General features: G+C 46.8%; 1 protein-coding gene across 1 annotated transcript in view; it reads left to right on the forward strand.

Moving 5' to 3' along the window:
• The first annotated feature begins 224 nt into the window (after positions 1–224).
• The window catches only part of LOC120916156, a 228,899-nt gene continuing 214,646 nt past the window's right edge, over positions 225–14,477 (forward strand). Inside the window, exons 1-7 of the mRNA XM_040326976.1 lie at positions 225–318; positions 3,971–4,008; positions 7,806–7,890; positions 8,876–8,917; positions 9,703–9,827; positions 11,296–11,577; positions 13,133–13,258. Of these exons, the coding sequence (XP_040182910.1) occupies positions 7,848–7,890; positions 8,876–8,917; positions 9,703–9,827; positions 11,296–11,577; positions 13,133–13,258 (618 nt within the window). The 5' untranslated portion in view covers positions 225–318; positions 3,971–4,008; positions 7,806–7,847. The remainder of the gene's footprint in view (positions 319–3,970; positions 4,009–7,805; positions 7,891–8,875; positions 8,918–9,702; positions 9,828–11,295; positions 11,578–13,132; positions 13,259–14,477) is intronic.

Here is a 14,477-nt window from a genome sequence, read left to right on the forward strand (position 1 = left end):
AAATATCATGTCTTTTGTGAACAAGGTGAAATCAGCGTAGTAGTGACAGGTATAATATTTTTTTATGATTGATTTACTATAGCAGTCAGCACATAATTTCAATGTAGATGTTTGCTTAGCCATTTCTTGCTAGGAGTGTTATGTTTATTGCCATATTAACAGCTAAAGGCTGTGATTGGAGGAGGAGTTATAGATGATATGGACTATATAGCCTGAGTCCCTGGTCTTTGCTGCATCAGCACAGACACTGAGAGATTATGATTGGATCCCAGGAAGCAAGATAAGATTTTATTTTCATTTTTTTCCTGCAACCATAAGGTACTTTTTTTTTACATTTTAAATTTACATTTTCTAAAGTGGGAATAGCTATAACTTACTTATTTTGATGACTGTAAAAGTAAATTTATTTTGTATAATCAACCTCTGATGCTTTCAATGGGGCAGATCCACAAAGAAAGTACGCCGGCGTATCTACTGATACGCCGGCGTACTTTCAAATTTCCCGCGTCGTATTTTGTTTTGAATCCTCAAAACAAGATACGACGGCATCTGGGTTAGATCCGTCAGGTGTACGCCTTCGGATCGTAGATGCAATTCTTCGGCGTCCGCTGGGTGGCGTTCCCGTTGTAATCCGCGTCGAGTATGCAAATTAGCTATTTCCGACGATCCACGAACGTACGAGCGGCCGTCACATTCTTTTACGTCGTTTCCGTTCGGCTTTTTTCGGCGTATAGTTAAAGCTGCTATTTGGTGGCGTACGCAATGTTAAGTATGGCCGTCGTTCCCGCGTCAAATTTGAAAATATTTTTTTTTGTTTGCGTAAGTCGTCCGTGAATGGGGCTGGACGTAATTTACGTCCACGTCTAAACAATGACGTCCTTGCGACGTCATTTAGCGCAATGCACGACGGGAAATTTAGGGACGGCGCATGCGCAGTTCGTTCGGCGCGGGGACGCGCTTCATTTAAATGAAACATGCCCCCTACTCGCCGATTTGAATTAGGCGGGCTTGCGCCGAGCAGATTTACGTTACACCGCCGCAAGTTTACAGGTAAGAGCTTTGTGAATCAGGCACTTACGCTGTAAACCTGCGACGGTGTAACGTAAATGGGATACGTTACGCCGCCGCTGGGCAACGTAATTGTACCAGAATCTGGCCCATAGTGTATATCTAGAATTTGTATACATTTTGGGAGGATTGTCCTCCCCTACCATATGGTTGTTCCCATGCTTCAACCTGTTATGTCATACAATAGTATACTTACTGCATTATTGACAACACCTTTTTACTGCAATCTTTCTTTAATTAAATATTTGAACAAGGAAAATAAAATACAATTTGGTTTATATAATAAAATTATATTATTTGTATATATTATGTTATGTTTTTTTACCTTTGAGTGGGACCCTAAAAGTCTGGCTTATCTTTTTGTTGGAGATTCTTGTTCATTTACAGATGTGGTACTCTATTCCCCAGCCTTTATATTATATACACGGTATATAAAATGCCCTAAACAGTTGTAACAGTTGTCCCCACCAAGATTTGACCTTAGTTCTAGTTCTGGTGATAATAACCATGAAGTTCAGGAATTTCCATCATTTTGAATTTACTGCCTGTTATTTTAAACTTACTGGCTTGTTAATTTGAAGTTGAGGCACAATTCCTCCCACTGACACCAAAGATGGGGCACAATTCCTCCCACTGACACCAACAATAGGACACTATTCCTCCCACTGACACCAAAGATGGGGCACAATTCCTCCCACTGACACCAATGATGGGACACTATTCCTCCCACTGACACCAACAATAGGACACTATTCCTCCCACTGACACCAAAGATGGGGCACTATTCCTCCCACTGACACCAACAATAGGACACTATTCCTCCCACTGACACCAAAGATGGGGCACAATTCCTCCCACTGACACCAATGATGGGACACTATTCCTCCCACTGACACCAACAATAGGACACTATTCCTCCCACTGACACCAAAGATGGGGCACTATTCCTCCCACTGACACCAACAATAGGACACTATTCCTCCCACTGACACCAATGATGGGACACTATTCCTCCCACTGACACCAACAATAGGACACTATTCCTCCCACTGACACCAAAGATGGGGCACAATTCCAATGCTCACTTCCTTTCAGTCTGGCCGGGAACACAGGAAACTGAATCTCCTGTACCGTGCGGTACCCGGCCCGGCTCGGGCACTATCTGATAGGGGACTGGGGACCCATAATGATAGAACACCAGACTGACAGGAGGAAGAGGAGCTCGGCCACGCTACAGCGGCTGTCTACAGGGAAGAAGGGGAGGTGAGAATAGAAAAACATAGGGACTAGGGAGGGGGGGAGGCAGTGCCGATCCTGACCTCCCTGGGGCCCTAAGCAAAATGACATGGCACATTGAAAATGAGAAGCGGGGGGGGGGGGCGCTGACGACAGTGACAGGTCACATTAAAGAAAGTTGAGAAGCGGGGGGAGGGGGTGTTCTGCTGTCGGAAATGACATCTTACATTAAATTGAGAAGCAGGGGGTGCTGACTTCTTATCTCTTCTCCCATGCAGCCAGCGAGTTGAGAAGCGGGGTGAGGGGGCGAAAATGACTTCTCACCAGGCGGGGCCTCTAGTAATTTGGGGGGCCCTTCACAGCTTTGCGGGGCCCTAAGCGGCTTGCATAGTGAGCCTATAGGGCGGATCAGCCCTGGGGGGAGGAGTAAGAACATGGGTGTAAAAAATGAGTGAAGCTCTAACGTAGGCTTTGCGTGCGCGGGGGGGGGGGGGGTTGCTTGGGGGCCCCCATTTTGCTTGGGGCCCCTAAATTCCTTCAAACTGCCCTGGATTGTACAATATATTTTTTATTTTATTTTTATTTTTTTATGGTTGAACTAGATGGACTTTTTTTCAACCTGACTAACTATGTAACTATGTAACACAGAGTAAATCAATGATGCTCAAGAAAACCCAACACTACCTGCATGCTTGTTGACAGCCTGTGTACAAATGCTAGATGTTTTCCTCTGCTAGCAGAGATGTAGGGTGGTTGTTCATCTCTTATGACTACCACTGCAGTTGGATCTCTCCGCTATCCCGTCCCAATAAATAATGTATTGGGTAGAAACAGGGCTGGACTGGGACAGAAATTTGGCCCTGGACTTAATCCAGACTGGCCCACTTTGACAGGTCTCTCCCATGGCGGCCGGCAACTGACGCACCCCCCCCCCCCCCGGCCACCCAAGCCCCCTCTCCCCCTTCACTAGCCACTAGCCGTTCTACTTTATTAGAGTAGAACGGCTGGTATTGGTACCCTTATAGGCAGTACCAGTGGGGAAGCTAGACATTATTTTACCCGGGGCAAACAATCAGTTTGGTGCCCCCCCCCCCCATGGGACAAGATTAGGAAGAAGTGAGAAACTCCCAGGCCATAGCTGTTGAGTCAGCTGTCTGTCCCCTCCCCCATGCTCCTCTGTCGTTGTCCCTGCTCCTCTGGTCCTCCCCCTGCTTCTTTGTTCCCCCAGGTGAGCCCTGCGGGGAGGGAGAGACAGAGGAGCAGAGGGGGGCAGCAGTCCTCTGTCACTGAAGCCGGCCCACTGAGCCATCGGCCCACCGGGAAACTCCCTGTAGTCCCAATGGCCAGTCCATCCCTGGGTAGAAACAATTTTTGGTTCTCAACACAGTAAAGAAACAGAACCAAATATAAATATGTAATCTCTTTCAAATATGAAAAAATATTTGAAGAAAAACTCCATCCGCCCATTCATTGTACTTCTTTTTCTAACCCCGCGCCCTTTTCTTTCTTTGAGAAATAGCTAGTGTACAGTACAGTCGTTTATTTGAAACATGTCATTGGCAGGTGACAGATAACCTTAACATGTCAGGAAAAAAAAAAGCCCATAAGTAAAAATAGTTTATTGCTTATATGACGCAATTTGAATCTTGTAATGTTTATCCTCTAGGTGTAAGGTGAAGATCTGTTATAAACTCGAGTTGAAAGGTAAAATCCTTTATGTTTTTCTTTCCTCATTTTGGTATTACCTGTTAGTTTAATATACTTCCAGTCTCATGTGTATAATGGATATGCTGATGTGCTTTACAATGTTTAACTTAAAAGAGAAGTATTTTTTATTTTATTTTTTTCCTATTCATACTTACCTCGGTGGATGCAGCATCCAGACCGATGCTCCATCTGTCCCCCAGCGTCTCTGCACTGAGAACCGAGCCACCGAACACCGCCGATGGCTCGTGTAACGGAATGGCCCGTGATACCCAGAGACTTTTGAAGGATGCGGGGTACTCCTGTGCCAGCTTCACTAATGACTCTTGGGTCTAGGGTCATCCTATGTCCAATAGGGGCATAGGATGACTGAGAAATTATATCATGAATTGCATGAGATGGGACAATAATGATAATTCATGTATTGCAGGATATCTTGAGATATTACAAGTGGTTTATTCTGACCCCCAACAGGTCAATAGGACAGTATTCATTCATGTGGGGACACATAGACTGTTGAGGTGCTAATTAAGTCTACCTGCCTGTAATAATAAAAGCTTGCTGTGATTGCATTCTATTGTCTATTGTGCTAATTAAGTCTGCCTCTCAAGAACCTTTCATTGTGTATGCTAATGACACTGTATTGTGTGAAAGTTCTATTGATGATAGATATGTGTTGGCAGTCTGAAAGGTCAGATGTCTGACCTTTCAGGTGTAGTGGATTAGCATGTCAATTATGTTTACTAAAGGAATGTGTTTTATGTAGCAGGTGGGAATAGCTTATCGCAGAGTCAGAAAGTATGTCTAAGATGTGGATTGAGGGGGACTCGTTAGCACCCCTTTGTGTGATGTTGTGGGTGGAGTGAGTCATTGTCCAGATTTGGTTTCTAACTGTATATAACAAGCTGAGTTTACAATTAAAGTATTCATTCTGTTTGGAACCAGAGAACAGAGCTGTGTGTCTCGTTATTCTGGGGGAAAATCCATATGGATCGTGTCTGCTGGATTGTGGAGTGTCGGATAAGCTGTCTTGGGTTGGTGGAATGGAATATCGTAAACGGCGTTAACCCCTGACCGTTACAGCTCGGCGCTCACTCCTCCCCGAGCAGAGCAGTCATCATCGCTTCTTCTCTACTTCTCAGCGCTCATTGAGTGAGTGAGTGAGTGAGTGAGTGAGTGAATAACTTGTATAGCGCTACAAATGCGAACTGAATCGCCTCAAGGTGCTTGGTATCCATTTCCATCCTTATCCTTCAGAAGAGGTGGGTCTTAAGTTTTTTCCTGAAGGCCCGATGATTTCCTTCCATTCGGATGTTAGTTGGTAGCGCGTTCCACAGTCGGGGTCCTTGAACTGAGAATCTTTGTTCTCCGTTAGACTTATAGCGGGACTTGGGGATTTGAAGTAGATTTTGGTTGGTTGATCGAAGAACGCGATTGGGGTTGTGGTATTTTATTTTCTCGCATACATTTCGGGGGGTGATTCCTTGTGTGCATTTGTGAGTGAGGCAGAGGGCCTTGAATGTGACCCGATCCTTTAGGGCTAGCCAATGAAGGGTCCCCAGTGACAGGGTGATTGATTCCCAGGGTTTTTTCCCCGTTATAAGTTTGGCTGCCGTGTTCTGGACTACTTGTAGCCGAGAAATCTGGTATTTAGGAGTCCGAGGTAGAGTCCGAGGTAGAGAGAGTGAGTGAGTAACTTGTATAGCGCTACAAATGCGAACTGAATCGCCTCAAGGCGCTTTGCATCCAGTGTCGTCCTGATCCTTCAGAAGAGGTGGGTCTTTTGTTTTTTCCTAAAAGCCTGATGGTTTTCTTCCATGCGAATGGTCGTGGGTAGAGCATTTCAAAGCCAAGGTCCTTGGACTGCAAATCTACGTTCTCCCTTAGATTTGTAGCGGGATTTGGGGATTTGGAGAAGGTTTAGCTTAGTTGACCGGAGCACACGATTGGTGACGTAGGGTTTTATTTTCTCGCTTAAGTATTGAGGAGCGATTCCTTGTGCGCATTTGTGGGTGAGGCAGAGTGTCTTGAATGTGATCCGATCCTTTACGGCTAGCCGGTGAAGGGACCTCAAGACCGGGGAGATTGGTTCCCACGGCTTTTTACCTGTTACCAGTCTGGCTGCCGTGTTCTGGACGACTTGTAAATGCGAAATCTGGTATTTCGGTAGTCCTAAGTAGAGGGAGTTTGCGTAGTCGAGTCGGGAATTGATGATTATTCCAACCACTACTGCTGTATCCTCTTCTGGGATGAAGGGGATAAGTCTACGTAGCATGCAGAGGAGATGGTGAGAACCTCTGACTACTGATCCTATTTGTGCGTCCATCGTCATGTCTGAGTCAAAGATTACTCCGAGGCTTTTGACTTTGTTGCTTGGGTTGGTGCAAGGATGGTGGGTGGTGTCCACGTGGTCCTAGAATTAGATTTCCGATTTGCGTGAAGGATAAGGAGTTGCGTGAAGGAGAGAGTTTGCGTAGTCGAGCCTGGAGTTGATAATTGATCCAACTACTACCGCTGTATCCTCTTCCGGGATGAAGGGGATGAGTCTTCGTAGCAGGCGGAGAAGATGGTGAGATCCGCTGACTACTGATCCTATTTGGGCGTCCATAGTCAGGTCAGAGATTGGAGCGCTGATCTGTGGAGGGGCGGGGAGCAGCCATCTGAGCGTCTCAGCGTCTCACTGACTGCAGTGACTGCCATCAATCAGGCCAGCTAGCGAAGCAAGTCTTGGAAGTCGGGATGACACGCCGCCCCGACTGATGGCAGTGACTTCAGCGGAGAGCGGACTTCAGACCGCTCTCCGCTGAAAACGGGTCACAGGAGTGCAAAACGAATTGCACTCCTGTGACCCAGAGGAAAAGCCCAACCTAAAAAGCTCAGGCTCGACTTCTTCTTTAACACATACAGCTAAAATACAGTTTGCAAATGTTTTACCTGCTGGAGTCCTTACTGCTTTTCAAGACCCATCTTGCCCTTACCACACACTTCAAGCCTTAGTTCATGTTTCTGCTGCTGTGACACAGGTGTGTCAGTATTGTCCTCCGAACCCTAGTAGGCTTATCTAAAACTCAGTATGGAAGGGTCACTTAGGCCAATGGTAATGCAAGTGATGAATTAGTTCTTACACGGTTTTAGCAAGGATGTATACGGTGGAAACTTTTCCCAAAGGAGGTCATTGGTGGCAGTAGGGGCCAACCTTGAAACAAAATCTCATTAACTCCACACAAAAAACTTGGGCGATATATTTTGCATAGATTTAACCTGTAATTTACTAATACCGTATTTATCGGCATATACCGCGCACTTGTTTGCCCTGAAAATCAGGGCAAAATCGTGGGTGCGCAATATACGCCGATACCCGCTTCCTGCGCTGTGTTTGAACCACTGCGCAGACATATACCGAGCGCAGTACACTCCGGTATAGTCGGGCAGGCTTGGCTCCTCTCGCGGTCACGTCTTGTGCGTCCTGTACGTCCTTTACGCGAGAGGAGCCGAGCCTGCCCGACTATACCCGAGTGTACTGCGCTCAGTATATGTCGGCGCAGTGGTTCAAACACTGGACGACAGGCAGGACGCGGTGGACGACGGGCAGGACGCGATGGACGACGGGCAAGACACCGACGAGGGGCATCCAAAGTGTAAGTATTTTTTTTTTCAGGAATTTTCCTTCAAGTTCGGGGGTGCGCGCTATACGCTGGGGCGCGTAATAGCAACATAAATACGGTAACTTAAATTGCAAAGATGCATTTCTATTTTATATTAAATGAGGAAGTCGTTTTTTTTATTTATTTTTTAAGATTGAAACATTGCCGTGATTTGATGGAATTCTGAGATTACCGATGGATCTGCATGTATTACCTACACTTCTTGTTATCCTCTTAGGTATGTAATCTTTTTATTTTATTTTTTTTTTAACTATTTACTAAGCTACATAAAGCCAGCCAGATTCCATATACCAGAGTCTGTGAAACAAAGAGAGATTTGGGGCAGTAGCTGTAGAACCAATCATGGAGGAGGGTTGTTTTGATTGGACCATGTACCGTATACACTGGAGTATAAGCTGAGTTTTTCAGCACATTTTTTTTATGCTGGAAAAAGCCCCCCTTGGCTTTTACTCAAGTCCCGCTGCCTCACTGTGTCCATCTGCAGCCTTATGATCTCCGGCGCTGTGATATGCAGGGCCGTTTGAAGGAATTTGGGGACCCCAAGCAAAATGGGGGACCCCAAGCACCCCCCGCGCACACAAAACCTGCGTTAGCGCTACACAATTTTTTTACACCCATGTTCTTACTCACCCCCCCCCCCAGTCCCTATGTTTTTCTATTTTCACCTCCCCTTCTTCCCTGTAGGCTGCCGCTGTAGAGTGGCCGAGCTCCTCTTCCTCCTCTTAGTCCAGTGTTCTATCATTATGGGTCCCCAGTTACCTATCAGATAGTGCCGGGGCTGGGCCGGGTACCGCTCGTGGCACAGGAGATTCAGTTTCCTGTGTTCCCAGCCGGACTGAAAGGAAGTGAGCACCCAGTATGCACTTCCTGTCAGTCTGGCCAGGAACCAGAAACTGAATCTCCTGTACCCGGCCGGACTGACAGGACTCCAGGGGGAAGGAAAAGGAGCTTGGCCACGTTACAGTGTGGGATAGGGAAGTTGGGGGCCCCAGGCCAGCTCGGGGCCCCAAGCAATTGTTTGTTTTGCCTGTCCTGTAGCGACGGGCCTGGACACATGGGAGGATGGATGAGTTTGCTCTGAATTTTAAAAATGAATTAAACAGCATCTTTTGGTTTGTGTTGCATAGATGCAGTGAGGTTACACTTTGAACCGTAAAAATGTATTGCAAAAATGTCACCATTTTTTGTTTTCTCATTTTAAGTTCTAGGTGTTACTTCTGGTCAAACAACTTCTGAATCTGGAGGTAAGACTTGATGAAAACCAACAAGCCAACAAATACTGAACCAAAAAAAAAAAAAAATTGTTATAGAACTGCAAACACAACTGAAAAAAAAAACTAAAATTCTATGAATCTAAAATGTTTATTTTATTAATAAATACCGTATTTATCGGGGTATAGCGCGCTCCCGCGTATAGCGCGCACCCCTAAAGTTGCCCCGAATTCCTGTGGAAAAAAGTTTTTTGTACTTACAGTTTTGGTGTCTTGCGCGGCGTCCATCGGCGGCCTCGTCGGGTCCGGCGTCCGTCTGCAGCTTCGGGTGTCCTCTTCGTCAGGTCCGGCGTCCTTCTGCGGCGTCCTCGCGTCCTCCCCGCTCGTTTCCCGCGCCGAGTTTGAATACTGCGCCGACATATACAGAGGCAGGCTCGGCAACTCTCGCGCTGACGGTCCTGTACGTCCGCAAGAGGACCCGAGACTGCCCGACAATACACGAGTGTACTGCACTCGGTATATGTCGGAGCAGTATTCAAACTCGGCGCGGGAAAGCGGGTATCGGCGTATACCGCGCACCCACGATTTTGCCCTGATTTTCAGGGCAAAAAAGTGCGCGGTATACGCCGATAAATACGGTAGTTAAAAATTAAATAATGTTTTGTTTTAACTTTTTTTGTCTTTTATTTTTATTTTTTATTTTTTTGTCTTACTGTGAAACATCCTACTAACAAAAAAAAGTTAAAATAATTTTTTTTTTTTTATATTTTAATGAGATTCTGGATATGAAAATAATTGATATTTTTCTTTGACATCAGATCTCCTCTATCCTTACGGATCCACAATTGACACATCCAGTCCGAAATCAGACGATGGAGGATCGCCATTAATTAATTCTTCCAGGGACATCCCACTTTTTGGGAGAATCTACTCCTCTCTATATGTAAGAGTGCTAATCCAATTTTTTTAAAATAAATACTTTTAAATGAAGTCCTGCAACCTTGTGCGCACATACTTTTAATTTAGAAAGGACTCCTTATCCTTGTTTGCTCTGCTTACTAAATATATATGTAGACCTAATTGATAAAATGTCATATGAGACTTAAAGTGGATGTAAAACCGATTCGTGAAATCTGAGCTGGGCACATATATCTGCAGTCCTGTAGCTCTCTCCTGACCTGTTCCTCTGTTATCAGCCTGATAACTCCTGACAAATTCTGTGGGGGGGGGGTTGCTATAAATAGATTAGCAGTGAGCTGGCCCTGTTACAAAACACCTCTGAGAGTCTCTGCCTATGATGAAAGGGGGTGTGTGCCTTTCCTCTTATCAGCAATTTTAGCTATCTTGGCTGTATGCCCAGACATCACACTCTGTGTTAACCACTTCCCGCCCAAAGACATCATATGATGTCCTGGACTTTTAGTCGGGATATCTAAAAGATGTCTGCAGCTACAGGCATCATTCAGATATCCATCTCTTCAGCCGGCAATTCTGTGCACCATAAAAATGATCATAGTGGCAGTTTCACCGCTTAATCGTTCTTATAGGCGACGGACGGGAGGGAACATCCCCCCCCTCCCGCCGCCATCCGGTGCTTCTCCGGGCTCTCCCGTGCCATTGGAGACCCGGAGAAATAATCTGCCGGTGCCGGATGGGAGGCATAGAGATGACTGGTGACCAGATGGTCACCAGTCATCTCTATGATCGGGGAACAGACGATCAGTGACACGGGCACACAGAAGAGCGGGTCCACGGGCGCGGTCATGGAGCTTCGGACCGGGTCGCGCGACCCACGGCTGGGCTCTTAAAGGTACGTGCCTGTGTCCAGCCGTGCCATTCTGCCGAGGTATATCGGCGTCAGGCGTCCTTAAGGCTTTTTGGATCCCTCCCCCCTCCGGTGTCACATTTGGCACCTTTCAGGGGGGAGGGGGTGCAGATACCTGTCTGAGGGTATTTGCACCACTTCTGGGTTTGGATCCTCGCGGGGAATCCAGCCTGTCACGTCACCACCCCCGCTGTCTTCTGGGAAACACTGTTCCCAGAAGAGAGCAGGGACCAGTGACGGCGCGCCACGATCCTCGCGCATGCGCAGTAGGGAATTGGGCAGTGAAGCCACAAGGCTTTCTGATTCCCTCACCGAGGATGGCGGCGGAAGCAGCCGAGGACCGAGCGATTGCTCAGCCTCGGCTGCTGACATCGCGGGCGCGCTGGACAGGTAAATGTCCATTTTTTAAAAGTCAGCAGCTGCCGTATTTGTAGCCGCTGGCTTTTAAAAAAAAGAAAATCGTCGTGGTTAAGCGTGTGTAATTTTTTTTTTTTTACAAAATTTTATTTTATATTTGCATTCATGTTAAAATATTAGCTACCAAACTTATTACAAACAAACCTAATGTTCTTCTTCTTCTTCACAGGTAAATAATAATGGATTGTTATCATTCCAATCACCGATCAGTGAATATTTGCCACAAGTTCTTCCCGTTACGTCTGAAAACCCGTTCCTGGCCATCTTCTGGTCTGATGTAGATAACAGATTAGAAGGCGATATTTATTACCGTCAGAGCACCGATCCCGATCTTCTGTCCCGGGCCACCTCCGATATCAGAACTTACTTCCATAATGTGGAGTTTACGGCTCAGTGGGTGTTTGTAGCCACGTGGCATCAAGTTCCATATTTAGGATCAAAGACAAGCAGGGTAAGCTCAATTCCGTTACATTTATGTACGTTTAAATGATGTCAGAGACTTGTTTCCTTGAGAACTCTTAATGTTTCAGTTACTTTAATCACATTTTTTGCTATACGGCACTGCGTTACTTTAACCTCCCTAGCGGTATTCTCGAGTGTGGCTCGGGGTGAATTTTCACTACCAGAAGCGGTAATCCCCGAGCCACACTCGGGATTGCATTGCAGTATCCTGGCAAAGTTACCTACCTTGTCCCCAGGATCCTGCGATGTCCCCCCCCCCCACTGTGTGCTTCGCCCAAATGTATTATTGGTGCCGGGCTCCGTTCCCTGCGAGCGGCGCAACGCATTGGGGCGGAGTCTGGTGGCAAAGTGAAAAATACATAACACATATAATCAGGGCAGGACTTAGGGTGGTGGGGGCCCCTGGGCTTGAGTGTTGATTGAGGGGCCCCCTGGAGCCGAGAAGCTGGGGGTCGAAGTTGTTGAGCGGGGGGGGGGGGTGCCGCCGAGATCGGAGTTGTTGAGTGGGGGGCCACCGATCGGAGCTGACCAAAGTTGTTGCACAGAGGGTGGCGTCGCCGATCATAGTTGTTGAGCGGGGGGTGAAGGGGACTTCTTACCTCTTCATCAGCATGGCTCTTCCTGCTTCGTCCTCCCGGTGCCCCTATTGGGCGGCGCCCATGGGCTTGAGCCCAGTCAAGCCCAATGGTAAGTCCGGTCCTGCATACAATACACTGTATTCTGTAAGGTCTTTGTTATCTGGTAAAGATGTACAGTAATTCCTCCGATTGCGAGTAAAAGTGGTTAACGAACATTTCGCAGTAAGAGCTATTATTATTATTTTTTCAATCCTGTCTCTGTTTGCGAGACTTGTCTCGCAAAAGGAGCAGGATTCAAGCCTCTGCGGTGTGCAGTACCGCATTTGGCCAAAGCTGCTCGATCGCATTCGGGGACGAGTGTTTTTTCGAGCCTCTCCGATAGGGTGACCACGTGACCCGGATTGCCCGGGACAGTCCCGCATTTTGCAGGTCTGTCCCGGGCACCTTCATTCCAGGACAATACAGTGTCCCGGAATGAAACTGACACAGCCACCCCCCCCCCCCAAGCCGATCTGATGCCCCCAAAAAAGGACGCCACATCACCGCTTTACTCACTGACAGTACTTTTCCTGTCCGGGATGCCTGGAGGAGCACAGTCCCCGCCCCCTGCTTGTGATTGGAAAAATCATAAATCCCGCCTCTTGTGTCCAATCACTGTGCTGTGATTCGTTATAACACAAGCTGATTTTTGGGAAGGGAGGGGGGGGGGGGGTGTCCCTGAATGGTAGTTTGGAAATGTGGTCACCCTACTCTCCGAGTGTTTCCAAGTGCATCCGAGCGGTTTCCGAGTGTTTCTGAATGTCTCCAGCGCCACCACATCTGGCCACCTGTGGTACTGCATACCATAAAAGTCACTGTGGAACAAATTATGCTCATAAGCCAAGGTTCCACTGTACTTCAAATATACATATATATATATATATATATATATATATATAAACCTAAATCAATGTTCTGTGTTTGCAGGTGAACACATTCCAGGCTGTCCTAAGCACTGATGGCAACCAGACGTTCCTTCTCTACAATTATAAAGATATTCAGTGGCCAGGTATACAAATTGATAGCTTCAATCAATATGGACCTTTGACCATGGTAAGCAAATGTCATTTATTTTTTTATTTTTAATAAGAATCATTTAACTGGAGTGAATACAAGAAGACCACATTTAGGATCTTTCACTCCATTATTGGCCATTGGCACTGTTGGGTGCATTGCTAACACTAGAGGGAAAAGTTTCAGAATTCACTCCGGTATCACAATTTGGCACCTTTCAGGGGGGAGGTGGGGGAGCAACTGTCTAATACAGGTATTTGCTCCCATTTCCGGGCATAGATATCCGCGAATATCTATGCCAAATCTGGCGGCTCCTCCGCTGTTTTCTGGGAAACACACAGATCCCAGAAGACAGCGGGGACCATTCAGATCGTGCAGCGCGACTCGCGCATGTAAATCTGAGACATGAGGCCCCATTCACATCCATAATGGGAAAAATAATTCAAGCGATAAAAATTAAGGCCGCGTACACACGATCGGTCCATCCGATGAGAATGGTCTGATGGACCGTTTTCATCTGTCCAAAACGATCGTGTGTGGGCCCCATCGGTCAGTTAACCTTCGGTCAAAAAAATAGGAACTTGCTTTAAAATTGAACCCATAGACTCCTAACCGATAGGTCAAAACCGATCGTTAGTATGCAAAAGTCCTGGGTCCCTAAAGCAGGGCAGTCTTAATAGCATCATGGGCCCCTGGGCAAGGTAATGCTCTGGGGCCCCTACAATGATGACAGTGCAGGTAAACAGACATCAAGTGGGTAGGAGGCAGACTGCCTCCCCTGTGTATCTATCACTCTCAGTGCCATCATGGGGCCCCCATTTTCGGGGCAGTGTGGGCTCAAGGACCAGCTGCTTTGGGGAAAGTGCAGGGGCCCCCATGCAGCTGGGGCCCCTGGGCAGTGCCCAGAAGTGCCCTCTCATTAAGACAGCCCTGCCCCAAAGTCCGTGAGATCAGGCACAAAAAGGTGACTCGAGTATAAGCCGAGGGGGGCATTTTTAGCACAAAAATGTGCTGAAAAACTCGGCTTATACTCGAGTATATACGGTATATATCTTTACTTTTTTCCTTTGTGTATATTTTTTTCCCAAATCTGTGCTGCAACCCAGCAACCCACCTCCCAATATTTTAAGATGGGAATGAGGGACACCTACTAGCAAAAGTATGTCGGCATAGGACACACCCCCAAAATGTTAAATCCACAAAGGCTTTTTTTTTACCACTTGTAACGGTATGGCCCGTGATACCCAGAGACTTTTGA

This window comes from Rana temporaria, chromosome 10 (assembly GCF_905171775.1).
Source record: "Rana temporaria chromosome 10, aRanTem1.1, whole genome shotgun sequence".
Taxonomy (NCBI): Eukaryota; Metazoa; Chordata; class Amphibia; order Anura; family Ranidae; genus Rana; species Rana temporaria.